Source organism: Pelophylax lessonae (assembly GCF_965119305.1).
Source record: "Pelophylax lessonae genome assembly, chromosome: 10".
NCBI classification, from domain to species: Eukaryota; Metazoa; Chordata; class Amphibia; order Anura; family Ranidae; genus Pelophylax; species Pelophylax lessonae.
Window position 1 is genome coordinate 96,624,579 of NC_138777.1, and position 22,815 is coordinate 96,647,393.

At 42.1% G+C, this 22,815-nt stretch overlaps 1 protein-coding gene across 1 annotated transcript in view; it reads left to right on the forward strand.

Annotated features, from left to right (window-relative positions):
- CAPN1 (calpain 1) overlaps positions 1-22,815 on the forward strand; it is a 145,251-nt gene that overhangs the window by 118,080 nt on the left and 4,356 nt on the right. Inside the window, exons 17-21 of the mRNA XM_082271169.1 lie at positions 7,398-7,462; positions 11,626-11,694; positions 15,812-15,890; positions 15,982-16,098; positions 19,995-20,053. Of these exons, the coding sequence (XP_082127295.1) occupies positions 7,398-7,462; positions 11,626-11,694; positions 15,812-15,890; positions 15,982-16,098; positions 19,995-20,053 (389 nt within the window). The remainder of the gene's footprint in view (positions 1-7,397; positions 7,463-11,625; positions 11,695-15,811; positions 15,891-15,981; positions 16,099-19,994; positions 20,054-22,815) is intronic.

The window sequence follows — 22,815 nt, forward strand, 5'->3', positions numbered from 1 at the left end:
GTGAGCAGCAATTTTCAAGTCTTGCCATAGTTTCTCAATTGGATTTAGGTCTGGACTTTGATTGGGCCATTCTAACACATGAATATGGTTTGATCTTAACCATTAAATTTTAGCTCCTTGGATGCTATTAAGGACTGAAGTCTGTTAGCTGGAGTTTGTGCACATACATGTGGAACTGTTTTTTGCAGGCGGACGGATAGACTCTTTTTGTTTGGCTCACTTTTTGCTGCTCCCCTTCCTTTTTTAGGGGTTTGTGTTTGTTTTTTTTTTCAGGTGGACTTTTTTCTTGGGCTCTTTTACTTGCTGCCCCTGCTCTCCCTGTTGTGTTTTTGCAGGGGGGTTTGGGTTTTTTTTTTTTTTGCTCAGAGACTGAGAGACTGCCTATTTTGGGGTGCTAGGTCCTTGTGACTGGAGCTGGGGTGTATGGTTCTCTTCTAGGAAGGAGACTCGGACTTACTATACGGTTTGGTGTTAAGGGATGAAGCACTTGGCGGGTTGGGGCTGGGTGCAGGGAGGGGGGTGGGGGGGAGTTGGGACGGGTTCTTATTTTTTTCATTTCAGGTGACCGGGGAAGCTCTACTGTGGCCAGGAATTGTGGGGGGGCATGTGTGTGCTGTGATGCTATGTTGGGATCTTCTTTTGGGCTTGGGGATGGGGATCCTGGGGCTTCTGCTGGGAGGTAGGACCCTGGACGGGGTCATGGGCGGGAGCCTTCTGCTTGCAGTGATTTCAGGTGATGGCTGAGCGTCTGAAATTGGTGTCCTGGAATGTCCGGGGCTTGAACTCTAAGTTCAAACGTTCGTTGATTTTTGATTATCTTAAAAAGCATAAGCCTCATTTGATTCTGTTGCAGGAGACTCATTTGCAGGGATCCAGGATCCTCTCCTTGAAAAGAGCACATATTGCTAATGCGTATCACTCTACATATTCTTCCTATGCTAGGGGGGTCTCCATTTTAGTCACAAAAGCGTTGCCCATAACGGTACACGCTGTTAAAACTGATGTATTTGGGAGGTATGTAATTCTGGTCCTTAAGGTGTGCCTGAGGGTGCTGACAATTGTGAATGTGTATCTGCCTCCTCCATTCTCCTTGGCTCTACTTGACGACATTTTTAAGGCAACCATGGAGGTGGCGGAGGGACAGGTGTTTCTTATGGGGGATTTCAATGCTGTCTCGAATCCTGAACTAGACAGGCTGAGAGCTACGGTTGGTTCTCCGGCTCCTCTAGCGGGGTGGCTGGCCACTTATGGCTTTCGGGATGTTTGGAGACATGCTCACCCATTGGCTAGGGAGTACTCGTGCTACTCGGAGACACATAAATCGTTGTCTCGAGTGGACACTGTACTCGCTGAGGAGGTGGGATTGGGCCTGGTGGACTCGGTGGAGTATTTACCTAGAGTCCACTCGGATCATTCGCCCCTGGCTCTCACTCTGCGGGTGGGATTTCGGGATGGGGTTCGTCAGTGGAGGATGGAGGCCAGTTGGTTGCAGGAGGAATACATTAAAATAGCCTGTTCCAAAGCAATAGCAGATTATTGGGTGGAGAACGGAGGGTATGGGGAGGTCCCGCTTCAATGGGAGGCATTTAAAGCTACGTTAAGGTAGGTTTACATGACCGAATTGAAAAGTTTTAAACGTCAACTGGCCTCTACGAGGGTGGAGAAGGAGTCGGAGGTTTCTGGGGCTGAGGTGGGTTATGTGAATGCTCCGGACCCTGCTGGGCTGCTTAGATGGTGATAGACGACTAGGGACTTACAACTGTTCTTGACTGACCAGACGACTAGGACAATGTTGGCCCAGAGGCGGAGGGTATTTGAATTTGGGGACAAGAATGGGCGACTGTTGGCTTTCCTGGCCCGTTCGGACCGTGTTCCGGTGCATGTGGGGTGTGTTCTGGGTGAACAGGGACGGGAGGTGACGGACCCTGCTGGTATACTTCGGGAATTTACCCGATATTATGAGGATCTGTACAAGTACTGCTTGATCAGGGATCAAACTGAGCTGATCAGGGATCAAACTGAGCTGATCAGGGATCAAACTTGCAAGATGGTGGTAGTTGGGCGAGATATGGCCTGAAGTACCTGCATCAGTTGTTCTATCAAGGTAGGTTGGTGTCCTTCGCACAACTGAGGGAGACCTTCGGGATCCCCGGGACGTGGCGCTTCCGGTATTTACAACTCCAGCATGCGGTGCGGGTGCAGTTTGGGGGGGGGGGGAGTGGTCCAGGTATTATGGGGCGCTGTGTCCTGGGGGTCCTGTGGCGGTGGATAGGGCCAGGGCCAGGTGGCTGACCTTTATTCCAGACTTGACTGATGAGCAGTGGGTGGAGGTGCTGGAGACTTATTTGGGCACGGTTATCTCTTCGACCGATAAGATGATACAGTTGAGATATTTACATCAGACCTACTATACCCCGGTCCGCCTGTTCTCTATGCGTAAAAGGGATTCTGATTTGTGCCACAAATGTTCGGGGGGTCGGGGCTCATTTCTGCATATGGTCTGGGACTGCCCTAAGGTGCAAACCCTTGTGGTCTCAGGTTACGAAATTTATTGAGGATAATTTTGGGCTCCCGAATATTTGTTCTCCCCTGGTGTGTCTACTGGGGGTTTTGGAGGTGGATGGTCTAGATATGGCCACTAAGCTGTTCCTCCGCATTCTTTTCTTCTGTGTACGGAAGCTGATTGCCAGGAGGTGGATCTATACTGAGGTGCTGACACTCAAGATGTGGATAAGAGTGGTGAATGCCGACATTGTACTGTACAGGATGACTTATGAGGCTAGGGGGTCCCCTAAGAAATTCCGGAAGGTGTGGCACAGGTGGGTGGACTCTGAGGCTACTTTAGTGGACACGCCAGTTGACGGATAGGGTGGGTCTGGAGCTGCATGGGAGGGGGTTCAGATCATTCCTCTGGAATAGGCCTGTTGTGCGCTTGATGCGCTCTGCCACGGTCCTGGTGGTAATGCATGGGGGGTTTCTCTGAGTAGTCACCTGTTGGGAAGGGGGGATGGGCTGGGTTTGCTCGGATGGCCACCTCGCCTGCTCCTCCTATGGGAGTGCGGGTGGGGAGGCCGGGTTCTTGGTTTGGTTTAGGGGGGTGGGGGGGTGTTCAGGGTTGCTGTTTTTTTGTTAAAATTTAAAAACTTGTGGTCCTGCTGGTCGCATGGTTCGTGCGATATGGCTGAATACTATCTGAGGGGTGGTGCTTTTTATCATATATGTTATGGAATATTTGATGGTTTTGGATGTTCGCCCCTTGGAGGATGCTGAGAAGATGTTGATTCTGTAATGTTTATTTGGAACTGTGTGATTATGCTGGACTTCAATAAAAATCTTTTTAAAAAAAAAAAAAATTGTAGCTCTGGCTTTATGTTTAGGGTCGTTGTCCTATTGGAAGGTGAACCACCGCCTCGGTCCCAAGTCTTTTGCAGAGTCTAACAGATTGCCCTGTATCTGGCTCCATCCATCTTCCCATCGACTCTGACCAGCTTCCTTGTCCTTGCTGAAGAAAAGCATCCCCACAACATGATGCTGCCACCACCATGTTTCACGGTGGGGATGGTGTGTTCAGGGTGATGTGCGTTTTTTTGTTTTCCGCCACACATAGCATTTTGCTTTTAGGCCAAAAAGTTCAATTTTGGTCTCATCTGACAAGAGCACCTTCTTCCACATGTTCGCCGTGCCCCCCACATGACTTCTTGTTAACTGCTAATGGGACTTCTTATGGCTTTCTTTCAACAATGGCTTTCTTCTTGCCACTCTTCCATAAAGGCCAGATTTGTGGAGTGCATGACTAATTGTTGTCCTGTGGATAGATTCTCCCACCTGAGCTGTGGATCTCTGCATCTCCTCCAGAGTTACCATGGGCCTCTTAGCGGTTTCTCTGATTAATGCTCTCCTTGCCCGGCATGTTAGTTTAGGTGGACAGCCATGTCTCGGTAGGTTTGCCATACTCTTTCCATTTTCGGATGATGGATTGAATAGCGCTCCGTGAGATGTTCAAAGCTTGGGATATTTTTTTTAAAACCAAACCCTGCTTTAAACTTCTCCACAACTTTATCCCTGATCTGTCTGGTGTGTTCCATGGCCTTCATAATGCTGTTTGTTTACGAATGTTCTCTAACAAAACTCTGAGGGCTTCACAGAACAGCTGTATTTATACTGAGATTAAATTACACACAGGTGGACTCTATTTACTAATTAGGATACTTCTGAAGGCAATTGGTTCCACTAGATTTTAGTTGGGGGTATCAGAGTAAAGGGGGGCTAAATACAAATGAACGCCACACTTTTCACATATTATTTGTAAAAAGTTTGAAAACCATTTATCATTTTCCCTCCTCTTCACAATTATCTGCCACTTTGTGTTGGTCTATCACATACAATCCCAATAAAATACATTTACGTTTTTGGTTGTAACATGGCAAAATTTGGAAAATGACATGGGATATGAATACTTTTTCAAGGCATTGTATACAAGATATAGTTTCTGAAAGTAGAGGTCTTGGAGAATAAAATGTTGGCCATTGCAATTTTTTATGCTGCATGATATTTGTGCAGTTGTTAATCAAATGCAAATTTAAAAAAAAAAATACACTAAAAAAACTTTTAGTGCACACAATGGGGTTGATTTACTAAAACTGGAGTGTGCAGAATCTGGTGGATGCATGGTAGCCAAACCAGCCTCTAACTTCAGCTTGTTCAATTAAGTTTTGACAAAAAAAAATAGAAGCTGATTGGTTTCTGTGTAGAGCTGCACCAGATTTTGCACACTCGAGTTTTAGTAAATCAACCCCAATATGTAGCACACTCCTAGTTAGGTGCTAGGATGTGAGGTAAACGTAGTTCTTTTTGGCTCCTCTGTAATCAGTGGAGCAGTTGTTAATTGTTTTGATCTGATCTGGGTCTCACAGACTGCAGGTTTTTTATTGCTTCTCCCTGCCTTCTGAAATGCCCCAAAACATAGAAGTGGAGCAAGTCAAATGAGCAGTCTGAATATTTATGGGGCCTCAGCCAATCCCTGGGGATGTGAATAATATAGTACATTATGGGGTCTGGAACAGTGACGCCTTGTCCAGGAGAAGTCTACAGCCTGATGGTCTGCTCAGCTGACGTTATACATGCATTAATCGATGTCCCAGCTAAGACATTGCTGAGGGGCTACTTTTCTGAGAATCCTTGGAGCTGATCAAGATATTTCACTAAGGGCTCTTTCACACGGGCGTTCCGTATGTCCGTTTTTCATCCCATCCGTTTGCGGATGAAAAACGGACATAATGTATCTCTATGTAAATACGGATGTCATCGGATGATCATCCTCTGACATCCGTTTTTTGTCAGTTCAGTTCAGTTCAGTTTTTTTGAACGGAGGAGAACCCTATTTTTTCTTCCTTTCAAAAAACGGAACTGAAGCAAAAACGGATGTCAGTGGTGTCATCCGCAGACATCCGTATTTACATAGACATGCATTATGTCAGTTTTTCATCCGCAAACGGATGGGATGAAAAACGGACATACGGACCGGATGACACAAGTGTCATCCGTGTCCGTTACAAAAAAAAAAAAAAAGGACCTGATCGGGCAAAAAAAAAGGAACGCCCGTGTGAAAGAGCCCTTAGAATCTGGTCTGGGGAGCTCAGGGATGAACGTCTGGTTGATATTGGAAGGAGGCAACCTATGACTGTTTTGCTGTTCTCCCTAGTGCATAAGTAGCAGTGATTGCCAGGACTGAGACTTGGTCTACAACACATCAGGGTTACTTCTTCCCTGGACTTTTACTGGAGGGACCATGCTAAGAAGGGTCAACAAAGAGCCGAGTGTCCTCTTACTATTGTACAGTACTGCTGGAGTATCCCATAGATCCCTCCACCTGACCCAAGTGTGATCTGCAATAAAACATAAAAAGACAACCCCCTTGACTGATCAATGAGCCAAAGTGAGTGCCAGTTGCTCTATGCCTGGCTGCCTCTACACTGATAGGGGAAAAGAACCTGTGGCAATCAGCAGCCCTTTTGGGGTTGAGTACTACAAATATAATACCTATTTTTGGTAGAATAGAAAAGATGGAGTTGTGTTGAGAACATGGATACCAAACATGTGAATACTTAAAATGAGGGGTGTGAAATGGTGATAAACTATTGCCTATAGAATTATTGCTCTCACTCGGACATCCTTATGTGTGATGCAATTTCTGTTTACATACACATGCAAGACCTACACGTGCATTTGCATTCACCAATACACTATATTACCAAAAGTATTGGAATGCCTGCCTTTACACACAAATTAATGTTAATGGCATCCCAGGCTTAGTCTGTAGGGTTCAATATTGAGTTGGCCCAACCTTTGTAGCTGAAACAGCTTAAACTCTTCTGAGAAGGCTGTCCACAAGGTTTAGGAGTGTGTCTATGGGAATTTTTGACCATTCTTGCAGAAGGCACTGATATGGATGAGAAGGCCTGGCTTACAGTCACCGCTTTGATTCATCCCAAAGGTGGAGCCGAGAAGAGGAGGATCGAGCTGCTCTGTGCACAGAGCAGTTCAGTATAAGAGATTTGTTTTAGTTTTTAAAAAACAAAGCTTTATTATTACTGCGATGAGCTAAGGCAGCCTGTTCAATTGAATGGGCTCCCAAACACTATTTTGGTAATGCAGTACACCAAATTGCATGACAGTATATTATCATGTGTTGTAATAAAATAAAAATAATACTAAAAAATAGCAGAAGCAACCCCGCCACCCCAAATACACCAGAGTGCAAAGGGCCAAATTTCTGACGTACCTCGCCACGGCAAGGTCTGACGGGGACTGGGTACCTGTCAAAAACAGGTACCCGCCCCTCCCCAAAGTGCGGGGGGGGGGGGAAGGGGTTTAGACAGATGTGCGGAAGTTCCACTTTTGGGCGTAACTCCCCTTTTAAAGTGTCACCTATGGACAATGTTGGCTACTAAAGTTTCTCAATAACAATTTGCATGTTTGGTATCGATTTACTCAACTCGATCACATCTTTAATATTTTAACCAAAAATGCTGCATTCTATTGTTTGTTTGCAATAAAATTTATTTTAGTGTATTTTTTTCCCCAAAACTATGTGCTTGACAAACTATTGCACAAATATCTTGCAATATCTGCTTTCAGAACATATATAATTGTTTAGGGGTTTAAAGTAATTTTGTACCAAAAAATGCAGATTTAAGGTGTCTGGAAGATTAAACAGTTGCCCTGGTAGAAAAGTAGTTAAGGAATGTTTTATCATACTGGAGAAAGGATATACTGCAGTAAATGAAATTGCAAAGTACTGTGCTTGCTGGAAATGGTAATTAAGGTTGGTTATTTAATTTCATTTTGGCTCAGTAACAGAGCAGTGTTGATTGAAATCTGATTTTTATCCAATGCAGATAAAGACCTTCGCACTACAGGATTTAGTTTGGAGTCTTGTCGCAGTATGGTGAATCTAATGGATGTATCCTTTCATGTACAGGTTGAATGACATGTCCTTTAGCTATCATGTTATGTGTTATATACTCTTTATAACAAATTGTTTGGCTCCAAAAGTCATCCAGTCAAATTTTAATATGTGCCTACTGTATACTGGCACTACATATCAAAAAGCTGTGATGAAAAGTTGAACAGTGGTTATATAGAAATGCACAAAGGATGTACAATGCAGGAGGAAAGACCAGTAAGATGTGTGCGGCATCATACAGAGCTGCCTTTCCAGTATTCATTTCCTTGAGGAGAATTTTCCCCCAAAGCAAACCAAAACCCCCCAGTATCTAGTGAGATCTGCACTCCAGCACACACTTCATTCCACATTATCGGTAACACCAGTGATACCTACACTCCAGCACACACTTCACTTCCCAGTATCTGTGACACCAGTGATACCTGCACTCCAGCACACACTTCACTTCCCAGTATCTGTGACACCAGTGATACCTGCACTCCAGCACACACTTCACTTCCCAGTATCTGTGACACCAGTGATACCTGCACTCCAGCACACACTTCACTTCCCAGTATCTGTGACACCAGTGATACCTGCACTCCAGTCCAGCACACACTTCACTTCCCAGTATCTGTGACACCAGTGATACCTTCACTCCAGCACACACTTCACTTCCCAGTATCTGAGACACCAGTGATACCTGCACTCCAGCACACACTTCACTTCCCAGTATCTGAGACACCAGTGATACCTGCACTCCAGCACACACTTCACTTCCCAGTATCTGTGACACCAGTGATACCTGCACTCCAGCACACACTTCACTTCCCAGTATCTGAGACACCAGTGATACCTGCACTCCAGCACACACTTCACTTCCCAGTATCTGTGACACCAGTGATACCTGCACTCCTGCACACACTTCACTTCCCAGTATCTGAGACACCAGTGATACCTGCACTCCTGCACACACTTCACTCCTTGGTATTTTTGCCACCAGTGGTAATTCCAGTCCAGCACTAACAGCTCACACCCCAGTGTTCATGATACCAGGAATATCTGCCTTTCAGTATCCAAAAGACATTGGGGTTTATTTACTAAAGGCAAATCCACTGTGCACTACAAGTGCGCTTGGAAGTGTAGTCGCTGTAGATCTGAGGGGGACATGCAAGAAAAATAAAAAACAGCATTTTTTCTTGCACATGATTGGATGATAGAAATCAGCAGAACTTCCCCTCTTTTCAAATCTTCCTCTAAGATCTACAGCAACTGCACTTCCAAGTGCACTTGCACAGCGGATTTGCCTTTAGTAAATTAACCCCTTTGTGTGCTCAGGACTGTGCCTCTTCATCAGAGATTCTGAATTACTTTTTTTTAACCCCTGGTGTGCTCAGTGTCATTTACAGCTGCCATTCAACCTACATTATATTGCTCCTGTTGCTAGCTTTTCAAGAGTGATAGTTAATGCATCTTTATGATATATCCATCATGGAAGTTAATTTACCTGGTTAAATGCTCTGATCAAGTCTCATCTTTGTAAGTGAAATTTATATTTACTTTATTGGTTTAAAGGATGTTTTATCTGCAATATCTGGTGGCTCTGTGGCTATGCATGGAGCATGCAAGGAAGAACAGTCTGCCTTGGTTCCAAGAAGACATTTTACATCTAAAGATGATATTTCCTACCTCTCTATTATAAACTGTGCCACATACCTTTCTTCAAACACAGTGACTCATAACTCCCTATTACTCACAATGCCTCACATCTATCCTGTACACACAAGGCCTCATACCTATCTGTTACACACAATGTTTTATACCTCTGTTATATACAGTACCTCATACCTCTTTATGAAATGCAGTGGCTCATACCGCTCTATCACACACAATTTTGATAGGGGCATCGCTTCTGGCTAGCACCTCATTCCGTCCCTGCCCTATGCATTATATCACTTAGACTTTATCAAGGGCTCAGAGACCAATGGTGCACAGCTTACTATGAACCCACACATCTGTGACAAGCGAGTCTAACATTCTGTCCCCAGCAAAGACCGCTGATAGGTTCACCATGCCCCTACTCGGCATGCCAGCACAAATATACTGCCGCCCTCGTGATGATTCCCAGCTCCCTACTAAGTAGGTCAATCTCCCCTATCGTACTCAGTCTAGATATTGTAAACTGTGTGTAAAATCTGTTTATAATCACATGTATGTAGATATAGTGTCATATGATAGCCCAGGATCACCGCCAGTTGGTAGTGCCAGTCTTTATTGGAATATGCACAGTCCAAAACAAAATACAGAAGCTCACTTCAGCAAAAAGAATACAAAACAGCCCATAACTCTGGTTCAATGGTACAAAACAAGATAATGGTGCACCAAACCCATACCGATCGCACACTGGGATTTTGGGAGTTTACCGTGTGCTCCAGGGGTCCCAAAGTTGAGGCTTTTATAGTCCGCAACCGTGGTTCAGTCCCAAGCTTTGCTTACTCTGCTCATTTAGGTGTGTCCAGCTCCCTCTCTCATTGCCAGGTGTCATTGTTTCCTTTTCTGGACTCTGAGGTATCTATGTTGACCCCTTCATGACCAAAGTTCCTGTAATCAGGGTTTGAAGGTTCTCCCCACCCCAAACGCTTCAAAAATTCTTGGTCCCTAATATGGAATTAGCAGTCTTGAGAGTACTGAATGTCAGCCCTCTCCTTTCCAGCTGGACTATTCCTGAACCCCTAGCCCTGCATGGGTGAGAACCACCGAGTACTCAACAATACTGTCAAACCGCCCCCTTAAAGAAACCACAACATATAAATGAATTCTAATTCGTTTACTTGTGGTCACCTGGAGTCTCAGTGCAGTTTTTTAGGACCTATTCACACTTCTCATGCTGCAAAACCTGTGCATTTTGCTGCATGAAGATGCATTGCAAGTAGAAATTCCATTCTTTCTAAGGGAATGGTTCACATCTATATGCTGAAGTTTAGTGTGAAAGAAAAATGAAAACTACTATCGGGGGCCCATTCACACCTCCATATGTGTGTTGCCATGCATGCAGATATGCATACGGAGTGTGAAACCACCTGAAACTAAGTTTGAATAAAATGATTATCACATATGTGGCAAGTTCCTGAATTTGTTTTGAGCTTAATAAAACCTTCCAACCTACCCAATAATTGTTTAATATTGTTATTCACTTGTTACATTCAATCCAGTCTGAGCCAACACACATTAAAAATGTCTCCATAATCTAAATTTAGGAAATTGTATAATCCAATTTTAGGTCATCATCTATATTTTTTGTTACTCTGATCTATTAAGTATTCGGCGTTGATAAATTTAAGGCATGTAAACATTTGTGCTCTTATATATTTTAAGGCTTCAGTATCCTGTAGATCAAATTTATTTAATGCAATTGCAGGCTTATTTTATAATCAGTACAAATGTCATCCAGGATGTACAGAGAGTGGACCCCCATTGCAACCAGTCAGATTTTAGTTTACCGGAGTAGGCTAAAGGCCCGTACACACGTACCGATTGTCGGCCGAAAATGTTCGGCCGCCGAACGATCGGACGATTTTTGGCTTGTTAGTATGATGCTTCCGACAGCCGACAGCGCACTTTCGGCCGAAAAGAATCTGTCGTGCAAGCATTAAAATTTTTGTTGGTCAACACCAGAACGGCCGATTGTTCGCCAGTCAGTACAGAATTCGGCCGTCAGACAGCAGATTTGCAAGACTAGGCATGCTCAGAAAAGAAAAAACACACGGAAAGTTAACCATCACATGACATCACTTCTGCAGTCGGCTGTTGTTGGCCGACAAAATTCGTGTGCAGTCTTTTGCAGTTTTCAACAGACAAGACAGCCCTCGAACAAAAGACGTCCGATCGTTCGGCCGACGATCGGTACGTGTGTACGGGGCTTTAGCAGTTTCAGTTTGCAATAGGTTACTGCATTTTTATCATCTCGGTTGCTCTGTCCTGCATTATGGTTCCTCTGTAAAGAATTTTATGAACCATGCACAATTTTCTATGATCAAATACCTGATAGCATTGCCGTGGTGTGGGCCGTCAGACAGCCTTTTTTAAAAACCGATTGATGACAAAGAAAAATTGACACTGGGCAGGATTCTCCGAACTTAGATGTCTCAGATGTAGAGTGTTGTCCTTAACTCGTACCACAGAAAGATGGGAATGGAAAACTTGGAATGTTGGAGTTTAATATCCTGTGGAATAAAATTAAAAATTATCTGGTAGGTCTATTAAAAACATATATTTCATTTTTGGGTATTTACTAGGAAGTTATCTCCTACTGTCTTTTTGAAAACTGCAGAAGGAGTGGGCAGAAATGCAGGGTTTTCTTACTTCTGGAGTGTGCTGGAGATATAAGGAGCTAACTGATGGGGTAAAATTGCTCTTCATACTGTACCTTTTGTGGACTCCAATGATAAGATCTCCCTGCTATAATTCTAGTCTTGGTTCCCACCCACCTTGGATTCTTGGCTGCTTTGTCTATTTTGGGTTACTTCCATATAAAATGAAGAAAACATTCTACAGAGAGATTGGCAGTTCTACAGCTCTAGAAACTCAAAGGAAACATTTTTGCCAGAGCATCTAAGAGGTTTACAATTATTTTTAGTGTGACTCTCCTGCATCCACCAAAAATGTAAGCATGCATTTTGGATTGACTAATGTGTTTAGGTGAAACTCCAGAGAAAAAATGTTTGGGGAGTAGAAAAGGCTTAGGATCCCCATGAGGATATAGAAACATAGAAACATAGAATGTGTCGGCAGATAAGAATCATTTGGCCCATCTAGTCTGCCCAATATATCTGAATCCTATGAATAGTCCCTGGCCCTATCTTATATGAAGGATAGCCTTATGCCTATCCCATGCATGCTTAAACTCCTTCACTGTATTTGCAGCTACCACTTCTGCAAGAAGGTTATTCCATGCATCCACTACTCTCTCAGTAAAGTAATACTTCCTCATATTACTTTTAAACCTTTGCCCCTCTAATTTAAAACTGTGTCCTCTTGTGGCAGTTTTTCTTCTTTTAAATATGCTCTCCTCCTTTACCGAGTTGATTCCCTTTATGTATTTAAAAGTTTCTATCATATCCCCTCTGTCTCTTCTTTCTTCCAAGCTATACATGTTAAGGTCCTTTATCCTTTCCTGGTAAGTTTTTTCCTGCAATCCATGTACTAGTTTAGTAGCTCTTCTCTGAACTCTCTCTAGAGTATCTATATCCTTCTGGAGATATGGCCTCCAGTACTGCGCACAATACTCCAAGTGAGGTCTCACCAGTGTTCTGTACAGCGGCATAAGCACTTCTCTCTTTCTACTGCTTATACCTCTCCCTATACATCCAAGCATTCTGCTGGCATTTCGTGCTGCTCTATTACATTGTCTTCCCACCTTTAAGTCTTCTGAAATAATTACTCCTAAATCCCTTTCCTCAGAGGTCAGGACTGTGTCAAATATTCTATATTCTGCCCTTGGGTTTTTACGCCCCAGGTGCATTATCTTGCACTTATCCACATTAAATTTCAGTTGCCAGAGTTCTGACCATTCTTCTAGTTTTCCTAAATCCTTTTCCATTTGGCGTTTCCCTCCAGGAACATCAACCCTGTTACATATCTTTGTGTCATCAGCAAAAAGACAAACCTTACCATCGAGGCCTTTTGCAATATCACTTATGAAGATATTAAACAAAATTGGTCCCAGTACAGATCCCTGAGGTACCCCACTGGTAACATGACCTTGTTCTGAATGTTCTCCATTGACTACAACCCTCTGTTGTCTGTCACTCAGCCACTGCCTAATCCACTCAACAATATGGGAGTCCATGCTCAATGACTGCAGTTTATTGATAAGTCTTCTATGTGGGACAGTGTCAAAAGCCTTACTAAAATCTAGATATGCAATGTCTACTGCACCTCCACCATCTATTATTTTAGTCACCCAGTCAAAAAAATCTATAAGATTTGTTTGACATGATCTCCCTGAAGTAAACCCATGTTGTTTTTCATCTTGCAATCCATGGGATTTAAGATGTTCCACAATCCTATCCTTTAATAGGGTTTCCATTAACTTGCCTACTATTGATGTCAGACTCACTGGTCTATAGTTGCTCGATTCCTCCCTACTACCTTTCTTGTGAATGGGCACGACATTTGCCAATTTCCAATCTTCCGGGACAACTCCTGTTACTAATGATTGGTTAAATAGATCTGTTAATGGTTTTGCCAGCTCACCACTAAGCTCTTTTAATAATCTTGGGTGTATCTCATCAGGACCCTGTGACTTATTTGTCTTCACTTTAGACAGCAATCTTAGAACGTCTTCCTCTGTAAAGACACATGCATCAAATGATTCATTAGTCATCCTTTCAAGTGGAGGTCCTCCTCCTTCTTTTTCTTCTGTAAAAACTGAACAGAAGTATTCATTAAGGCAGTCGGCTAGCCCTTTATTCTCTTCAACATACCTTCCGTCCTTTGTTTTTAATTTAGTTATTCCTTGTTTTAATTTCCTTTTTTCATTTATATATCTGAAGAATGTCTTATCCCCCTTTTTCATAGACTGAGCTAGTTTTTCTTCTGCCTGCGCTTTAGAAGTTCTTATAACTTGCTTGGCCTCTTTCTGCCTAATCTTGTAGATTTCCTTATCTTCATTGCTCTGGGTTTTTTTATAATTACAAAATCCTAGCTTTTTATTTTTAATGATTTGGGCCACTTCTGCTGAGTACCACAGTGGTCTCTTCCTTTTTTTGCTTTTACTGACAAGTCTAATGCAATTTTCTGTTGCCTTCAATAATGCACCTTTTAAGTAGTCCCATTTCTCCTGGACTCCATGTAATCCGTTCCAGTCTGATAAGGACTCATTTATGACTAATTTCATTTTTGAAAAGTCTGTTTTTCTAAAATCTAAAACTTTTGTTTTTGTGTGGTGTGACTCTTTCACAGTTCTTATATTAAACCACACTGACTGGTGATCACTAGATCCCAAGGTTTCGCCTACAATGACATCATATACCGAATCCCCATTTGTGAATACCAAATCCAAAATGGCCTCCCTCCGGGTTGGCTCCTCAACCACTTGTTGCAGAGACAACCCCAGTAGGGAATTTAGAATATCTCTACTCCTGGTAGAACTTGCTATTTTGGTTTTCCAGTTTATATCTGGAAGATTGAAATCTCCCATAATGATAACTTCTCCTTTCATTGTCATTTTAGCTATTTCTTCAACTAGTAGATCATCTAGTTCTTTAACTTGACCAGGTGGTCTATATATCACACCTACACGAGTTACTGCATGATTAGCAAACTGCAACGTAACCCAAACTGACTCTATGTTGGCCTCACCATATTGTTGCTTCGTCCCTATTGTGTATAATTTTCCAACTAGCTGTTCATTGCCAGTGGACACCCAAATGGGAAATAAGGGGAACTCTCTTCACTCAATGGGGATACACAGAATAATAAGTGACCAAGAGGGGAGAATGATGGGAAATAGCCATAATGGGGAGAGAATGTTTGTCAGAATGTTTTTGGAAAACTAAGAAATTAAAAAAAAAAAAAAAAAAAAAATTGCACTTTTTTTTGTTTTACATACTGTTACCAGTGCAATCCAGCATCATTGTATAACTGGTGTGGCAGTCTTTTTTTTTTTTTATTACATTTTTTTCTTTTTTGCAATTTTTTTTTTCTTTTTAACACACTGTGACCAGAGCAATATAATGTTACCATATTATTACATATTATGGTGTTATATTATTATGTTATTATTATTATAATAATTTATTATTGTTTATTATTATTATAATTTATTATTGTTTATTATAATAATTATATCATAATTATTATTAAGTTACCATATTATTACATTATACTACTCTGGGAAAGTGATCAGGATTTTTTTTACACATTGTTTGCTTAAATCAGTGAATTACATTGCTATGAGCAAGCATATTACTAAATAAAGCTGAATCATTCAGTCTGTTTTGTTGTGATTGGTCAACGCTAATCACATGGTACGGATGGGCTGTAAATGGCCCTGTCTGTACCATGTGATAAAATTGACCAATCGCAGCTAGCAACACAGTTTTACACAATGGATGGCATAAAAGGAAGCCACCATTGTGTACAACTGTGATGTGACTTACTGTGATTGGTCACATGGTCACGGTAGACACAATCAGTGACCGATTGCGCCGCTGTGCGGCCACACGATTGGTGGTTCTTGACATGACGTCATATGATGTCTACTCATGTTAAGAAATCCACCACCTGGCTGTCAATCTGCTATTGGCTAGGGCAATAACTGGTCAATAACCAATAATATGCTGAATATTTCTATTTGTTTTGTAGACTGTTTTCAGACAGTTTGACGTGGACAAGTCAGGAAGCATGAATGCCTATGAAATGCGCCTGGCAGTGGAGTCTGCAGGTTGGTTGCTTATCAGTATACTGTATTTTAGTTGTTCTACTTGATATATAATGTCTGTATGTATAATTATTTTATGTACGGTTTTCCTTAGGTTTCAAACTGAGCAACACCCTGCATCAGCTGATTATCACCAGATATTCTGAGCCTGATCTGTCTGTGAATTTCGATAGCTTTGTGTGTTGTCTGATCAGACTGGAGACCATGTTCAGTAAGTAGAATCCTTATTTCATGCATTTTCCATTGTAATGTTATACATTTCATAATTATTTGCCTCTCCAGTACCCAGATACATATTCTAAGGTTCATATGCTGTATTCACTCATTCTGTTGCATTTTTTGTAATTGTTAATCCTGGCTATAAACACACTGCTACTTTTCCTAATTGGGAACCAGATGAAAGAATCTTTAGCAGAGGATTTCTATGTGGTCATGTCTAACCTAAATAAAAGAAGCAGCCATTTCTGACTAATGTCTTTCTGTTATGCTAGTTGCCTAGCTTTTTTTTAGACCCATTGGCTACAGCACTTTCTGAGGCACTGACCCAGGGCAAAAATGCATGCTTGTGCTGTGTTCATAATTCATAGCATTGAAGCCAGTAAGTCTTCATGAAATCAAGCAACTAGAATTTAGACAGACAAGAAATGAGAATTTCTCTTAGAAAAAGTTCCCCGTAGAGCTCTTAGGCTGTCTACAAAAACTGAATTGTTTCAGAGTTGAGGTTATGGAGTGCTGGACTTTAAGTTTGGTAGAGTTTCTGAATAAATTGGTTGATTGTTAAAGTATGGCAGCTCTCTAATGTTGGATGGGATTCTTGGAGGGTCCTTGGCAGAGTCATTTCATGTAAATGTAAAAAGATGAGAACATCAAGCTCTAGGGATTTTTTATATTTGTCACAATGAAAGAGTCTTTCAAAGAGTGACAGTCAAAGCATTTCAGGAGTTTTACACAAATGTTTTTTTTTGTTATTTTTTTGTTATTTTTTATCTGGGCTGAAATGTAATAAGTAACAGTCTATTCTGTATATGTGTGTATATATAATATATATATATATATATATATATATATATATATGTGTGTGTGTGTGTGTGTGTGTGTGTGTGTGTGTATATGTATATATATATATATATATATATATATATATATATATATATATATATATATAAATTTATAATGTATAACTACACACTGCTCAAAAAAAAAAATTAAAGGAACACTTTTTTTAATCAGAGTATAACATCAAGTCAGTTAAACTTCTGGGATATTGATCTCGTCAGTTAGGTAGCAGAGGGGGGGGTTGTTAATCAGTTTCAGCTGCTTTGGTGGTAATGAAATTAAAAGGTTCACTAGATGGGCAAAAATGAGATGTCCTCCAAAACAGGAGTGGTTTTACAGGTGGAGGCCAATGACATTTTTTTCCCCTACTTATCTTTTCTGACTGTTTTTCACTAGTTTTGCATTTGGCTAGGGTCAGTGTCACTACTGGTAGCATGAGGCCAAACCTGGGCCCTATAAAGGTTGCACAGGCAGTTCAACTCCTCCAGGATAGCACATCAATACGTGCCATTGCCAGAAGGTTTGCTGTGTGTCCTAGCACAGTCTCAGGAGCATGAAGGAGAAACAGGATGAACACTGCTTGAGCCCTACAAAATGACCTCCAGCAGGCCACTGGTGTGAATGTCTCTGACCAAACAATCAGAAACAGACTTCATGAGGGTGGCCTGAGGGCCCGTTGTCCTCTAGCGGGCCCTGTGCTCACTTCCCGGCACCATAGAGCTCAGCTAAACTTTGCCTTTGCACACCAGAATTTGCAGGTCCATCACTGGCGCCCTGTGCTTTTCACAGATAAGTACAGGTTCACCCTGAGCACATGTGACAGATGAGAAGCCGTGGAGAATGTAATGCTGCCTGTAACATCGTTCACCATGACCGGTTTGGTGGTGGGTCAGTGATGGTCTGGGGAGGAATTTCTAAGGAGGAACGCACAGAACCTCTGCAGGCTAGACAATGGCACCCTGACTGCCATTAGGTATCGGGATGAAATCCTTGGACCCATCGTCAGACCCTACGCTGGTGCAGTGGGTTCTGTGTTTCTCCTGGTTCATGACAATGCCCGGCCTCATGTGGCGAGAGTATGCAGCCAGTTCCTGGAGGATAAAGGAATTAATACCATGAAATGGCCCCCATGCTCGCCTGACCTAAATCCAATAAAATCCCCTGGGACATTATGTTTCGGTCCATCCGACGCCTCTAGGTTGCACCTCAGTCTGTTCATGAGCTCAGAGATGCCCTGGTCCAGATCTGGAAGGAAATACCCCAGGACACCATCCGTCGTCTCATTAGGAGCATGCGTTGTCAGGCATGCATACAAGCACGTGGGGGCCATACAAATTACTGAGTACCATTTTGAGTGCAATGAAATTTCAGCAAAATAGACTAGCCTGCTGCATCATTTTTTCACTTTGATTTTTGGGGTGTCTTTGAATCCCGCCCTCTGTAGGTTGATAATTTTCATTTCCATCAAGCCATGTGGCATACTTTCGTTCTTAACAAACTACCCAGTCCATATCAGTATAGCATGAGATTTTTCCCAATTGAGATCTGATGTGTTTTCAAAGTGTTCCTTTCATTTTTTTGAGCAGTGTATATGTGTGTGTGTGTGTGTGTATGTATATATATATATGTGTGTATATATATATATATATATATATATATATATATATAAATACATACACAGTATATATCAGCCATGGCGAACCTTGGCACCCCAGATGTTTTGGAACTACATTTACCATGATGCTCAACTACACTGCGGAGTGCATGAGCATCATGGGAAATGTAGTTCCAAAACATCTGGGGTGCCAAGGTTTACCATCACTGGATAACTTTTTTTTTTTTTTTTAGTTCTAAGAATATAAATGCATACCATCATAAAAAAATAACAGAGTAGATCATGATAAACGAAAAAGTTATAAATGGCACAATTTATGGAAGTACGTGAGGCATAATTGTATGCCAATACATGTAAAAAAACACTGTATACCTATAGAATCTGTAAAAACTGTGCATAAAGGTTAATATATTTCAGGCTAATGGATATGTAAAACTTGCAACATATAAAATAATAAATATGTTAGATTTATAAAATAAACATCAGTACAGTGAGAAAACAGACATGGTTGTATGTAATCCTATAGTTATACAGTATTTTATGTACTTATTGGCTTATGTTTTTTTTTTTTTTATTTACTCAGTGGACTTGTATCAATTGTGCCGATAATGACCTTTTTTTTGCTCGCGACCTTTTTTTTTTTTTTTTTTTTTTTTTTTTTTATTGAATGGAATGTAAGCATTTATACATTTATGTGACTAACAGAACTACCAACTACCCTGTTGGTTATTATATTTAAGCCCCAGTGAAATAGAACTTATGTATAACCCTCAAAACATTTTGGCTGTCACTTCTTAATAGATTATCTTATTGAGAAAAATAAAAAAATATACCTGGATGGCAGGGCCGGATTAAGAGCATCATGGGCTTGGTGCTGAGGATTTTGAAGGGCCTTAAGGGCCGTGCCTTGGCATGCACCCAGAGGAGGAAGGGTGCAGCCATGCATGCCTAATTCAACATGGGATGCTGTCTCTGAAGCCCATAAACACATCCATGCATCGGCAACTGTCCCTCCTTGTCCGGCCTTCGTGCTGTGTGGGGAGGTTCTGAGGGAGCTGCCTGGGGAAGCGAGCATAGAAGCCAGACTTCTGTGCTTACAAGTGACAGAAGAGCGGTAACAGTGAATATGGCCAACCCGGGGCCTATATAAAAGATAGGGGCCTGGAGCTGCAGCTCCAATAGCCCCTACGTTAATCTGGCCCTGCTGGATGGATCCTTATGGCTTGTCGCTTCTGTTCTTTCACTTTACATGTACAAAAACTAAATTACTGTTATTCTTTAGAAAGTATAATTGACAAATGGGACTACTTAAAGAATAAACCTTATAGGTATTTGGGCAAATTAAAGTGTCTGGATTCTAAATACTCCATTTTCTAGAGATGTCTGAATCCTGAACGAGTTCTATATTAGAATAACAATATGCTTTCCTTTCTCAGGATTCTTCCAAAACATGGATACAGACAAAGATGGTGTCATCAACTTCACCCTTTTCACTGTAAGTTCTCAAAACATTTTTATTTATATTTATTTCAAGCTATTCTTTGCTCTTCTTCAGTCATATCATTTTTCTTTACCTTCCTATTATTGGGTCATTGTAACACTATTTTAAGACGGTACTAGCAGTAGCAGAGTTTTATATTTTGTAGCCATCGATAAATACAGAACGTTAGGAGTTTGTGATATCCAGAACCAAGCCTTCAGGGCAAGGGCAGAAGAAACCCTTGGCCCAGAGATCTACCAAGTCTACCTCTAAGCCTACCTTGTAAAGGGGCACCCCCACTCAATCGGGGGGAAGGCTGCTGTGGTTCTCGAAGGTCTGGGTAAAAATAATCCAGGACAACTGGGTTATTTCCACTATCTTGCAGGTATACAAACTGGATTTTTGGGTGTTCCCGTATCCTTGGTTTGTAAAGTCAAACATTCCTGCAGATTCTCTAAAAAGATCTCTCTTTCTGGCTCTGGACCATTTAAGGTCCCAAAGAGTGATTTCAGAGGACGAAAGATTCAGGTGTTTTTAAGCTTTTCGTAGTCCCCAAGCCGAACGGAGATGTGAGACCTATTCTGAAACTCAAAGCTCTGAACCAGTTTCTGAACATTCATACTTTTCTGTATGGAGTAAATTTGTTAAGTCATGGCCTCTCTGCAGGGAGAGAAACTACTAGCATTCATAGACATCAAGAAAGCATACCTTCACATGCCTATTTTTCAGGCTCATCAAAGGTTTTTATGCTTTTCAGTAGAAAACCGTCATTTTCAGTTTGTGGCCCTTCCCTTCGGGTTGGCCATGGTTCTAAGAGTTTTCACAAAGATCCTAGCTCCAATATTGGCCACTCAAAGGTCTCAAAGGATAACAGTAATAGAATATCTAGACAATCTATTGCTAATAGATCGATCGGCTTCGGCACTAATTCAAAATGTTTTCCAGACAGTACAGTTCTTAGAACGTCTGGGTTGGATTCTGAACTTGGAAAAGTCAGCATTTCAGTCGGTCCAGTGTCTGAAATATCTGCGTTTCCTTTGTGGACATGATGCAGGCAAAGGTATTCTTGCCATCAAGAAAGGTCACAGACCTAAAGGATCTGGTTCGATCCGTAAGAAGGCAAAGGTTTCCTTCTGTACATCTTTGCATGAAGTTATTAGGGAAGATGGTGTCCTCATTCAGAGAAGTTCCCTATGCTCAATTCCATGCCAGACCCTTACAGAACAACATTCTATCAGCGTGGACCAGAAAGGTCCAGTCCATAGACTGGTTCATGTCTCTGGTACCGTCAGAGTCTAAATTGGTGGTTGTCAACCAGAAATGTGGAAAAAAGGGAAATACTTTCTTCCAGTTGTCTGGAAAATAGATGCCAGTCTCTCCAGGTGGGGAGCGGTTCTGGAGGAAGCCACTGTCCAGGGAAAGAGCAAAGGGCAGAGGAAAGGCTTCCCATCAATGTCTTGGAAATCTGAGGTTTGTCGGGCTTTAAAGTACTGGGCGCCCAGACTTCGGGATTACCCTGTCAGGGTACAATCCGACAATGCTGCTGTTGTGGCTTATATCAACCATCAGGGAGGCACCAAAATTCGGTTAGCCCAGGAGTTGGATATCATCCTATCCTGGGCAGAAAAATTTGTTCCATGCCCATCAGCGGTTTTCATTCCAGGAATAGAAAACTGGCTGGCAGACTTTCTGAGTAGTCAACAGATGTTTTCGGGGGAATGGTCCTTACACCCCGATGATCTTTGCATTGATCTGCCAACGCTGGGGGGGTCCCAGATGTAGATCTGATGGCATTCAGGTTCAAAAACAAGTTGAAAAGATTTGTGTCCATGACCAGAGATCCAATCGCAGTCGGAGTGGATGCCTTGGTGACTCCTTGGGAGGAGTTTTCCCTGATCTATGCCGTTCCTCCAGTTCAGCTGCTGCCACATCTGTTACGCAGAATCCAGCTAGAGGGGAAACCAGTAATCCTGGTAGCTCCAGCATGGCCGAGGAGGTTTTGGTATGCACAAATTCAACAATTGGCAGTGACAAGACCTTGGGTTCTTCCACTGCGTCCGGACCTGCTCTCTCAAGGTCCTATATTCTACCCTGCTTTACAGTCTCTAAATTTGATGGCTTGGCTATTGAATCCTTGATTTTGAAGGAGCTGGATATATCTGGCCCTGCAGTTTCTAACCTGATAAATGCTAGAAAACCAGTCTCTAGAAGCCTTTATTACAGAGTCTGGAAATCTTACATTACCTGGTGTGAGGCCAGGAAATGGCATCCCTTCAAATATATCATCAGGAGAATTCTAGCCTTCTTGCAAGTATGGGTAGATATGAAATTAGCCTTAGGCACTATTAAGGGTTAAATTTCAGCCTTGTTTTTTTTTCTAGAGAATGCTTCGCATTCCTTGGTTCAAACCTTCGTTCAAGGAATGTTATGTATGCTTCCACCAGTGCAGCCACCATTGTGTCCATAGGATTTAAATATGGAATTGGCTGTTTTACAGAAACAGCCTTTTGAGCTCATGGGGCATATTCCCCTGGCTCTTTTGACCTGAAAATTGGTCTTTTTGATTGCTATAACATCAGCCAGAAGAGTATCAGAACTAGCAGCTCTTTCGTGTAAAGAGCCATTCTTGATTTTACATCAAGATAGGGTGATTCTGGGGGCGTGGCCAAACAGCGGATGTAAGCAGACGTGTGCACTGCTCGCTCCGCCGGTGATTCTTGCTGTTATCCTGTTGGAGACCGATCTGCTAGCATACTTACCCTCCGTGGGGATCTTCA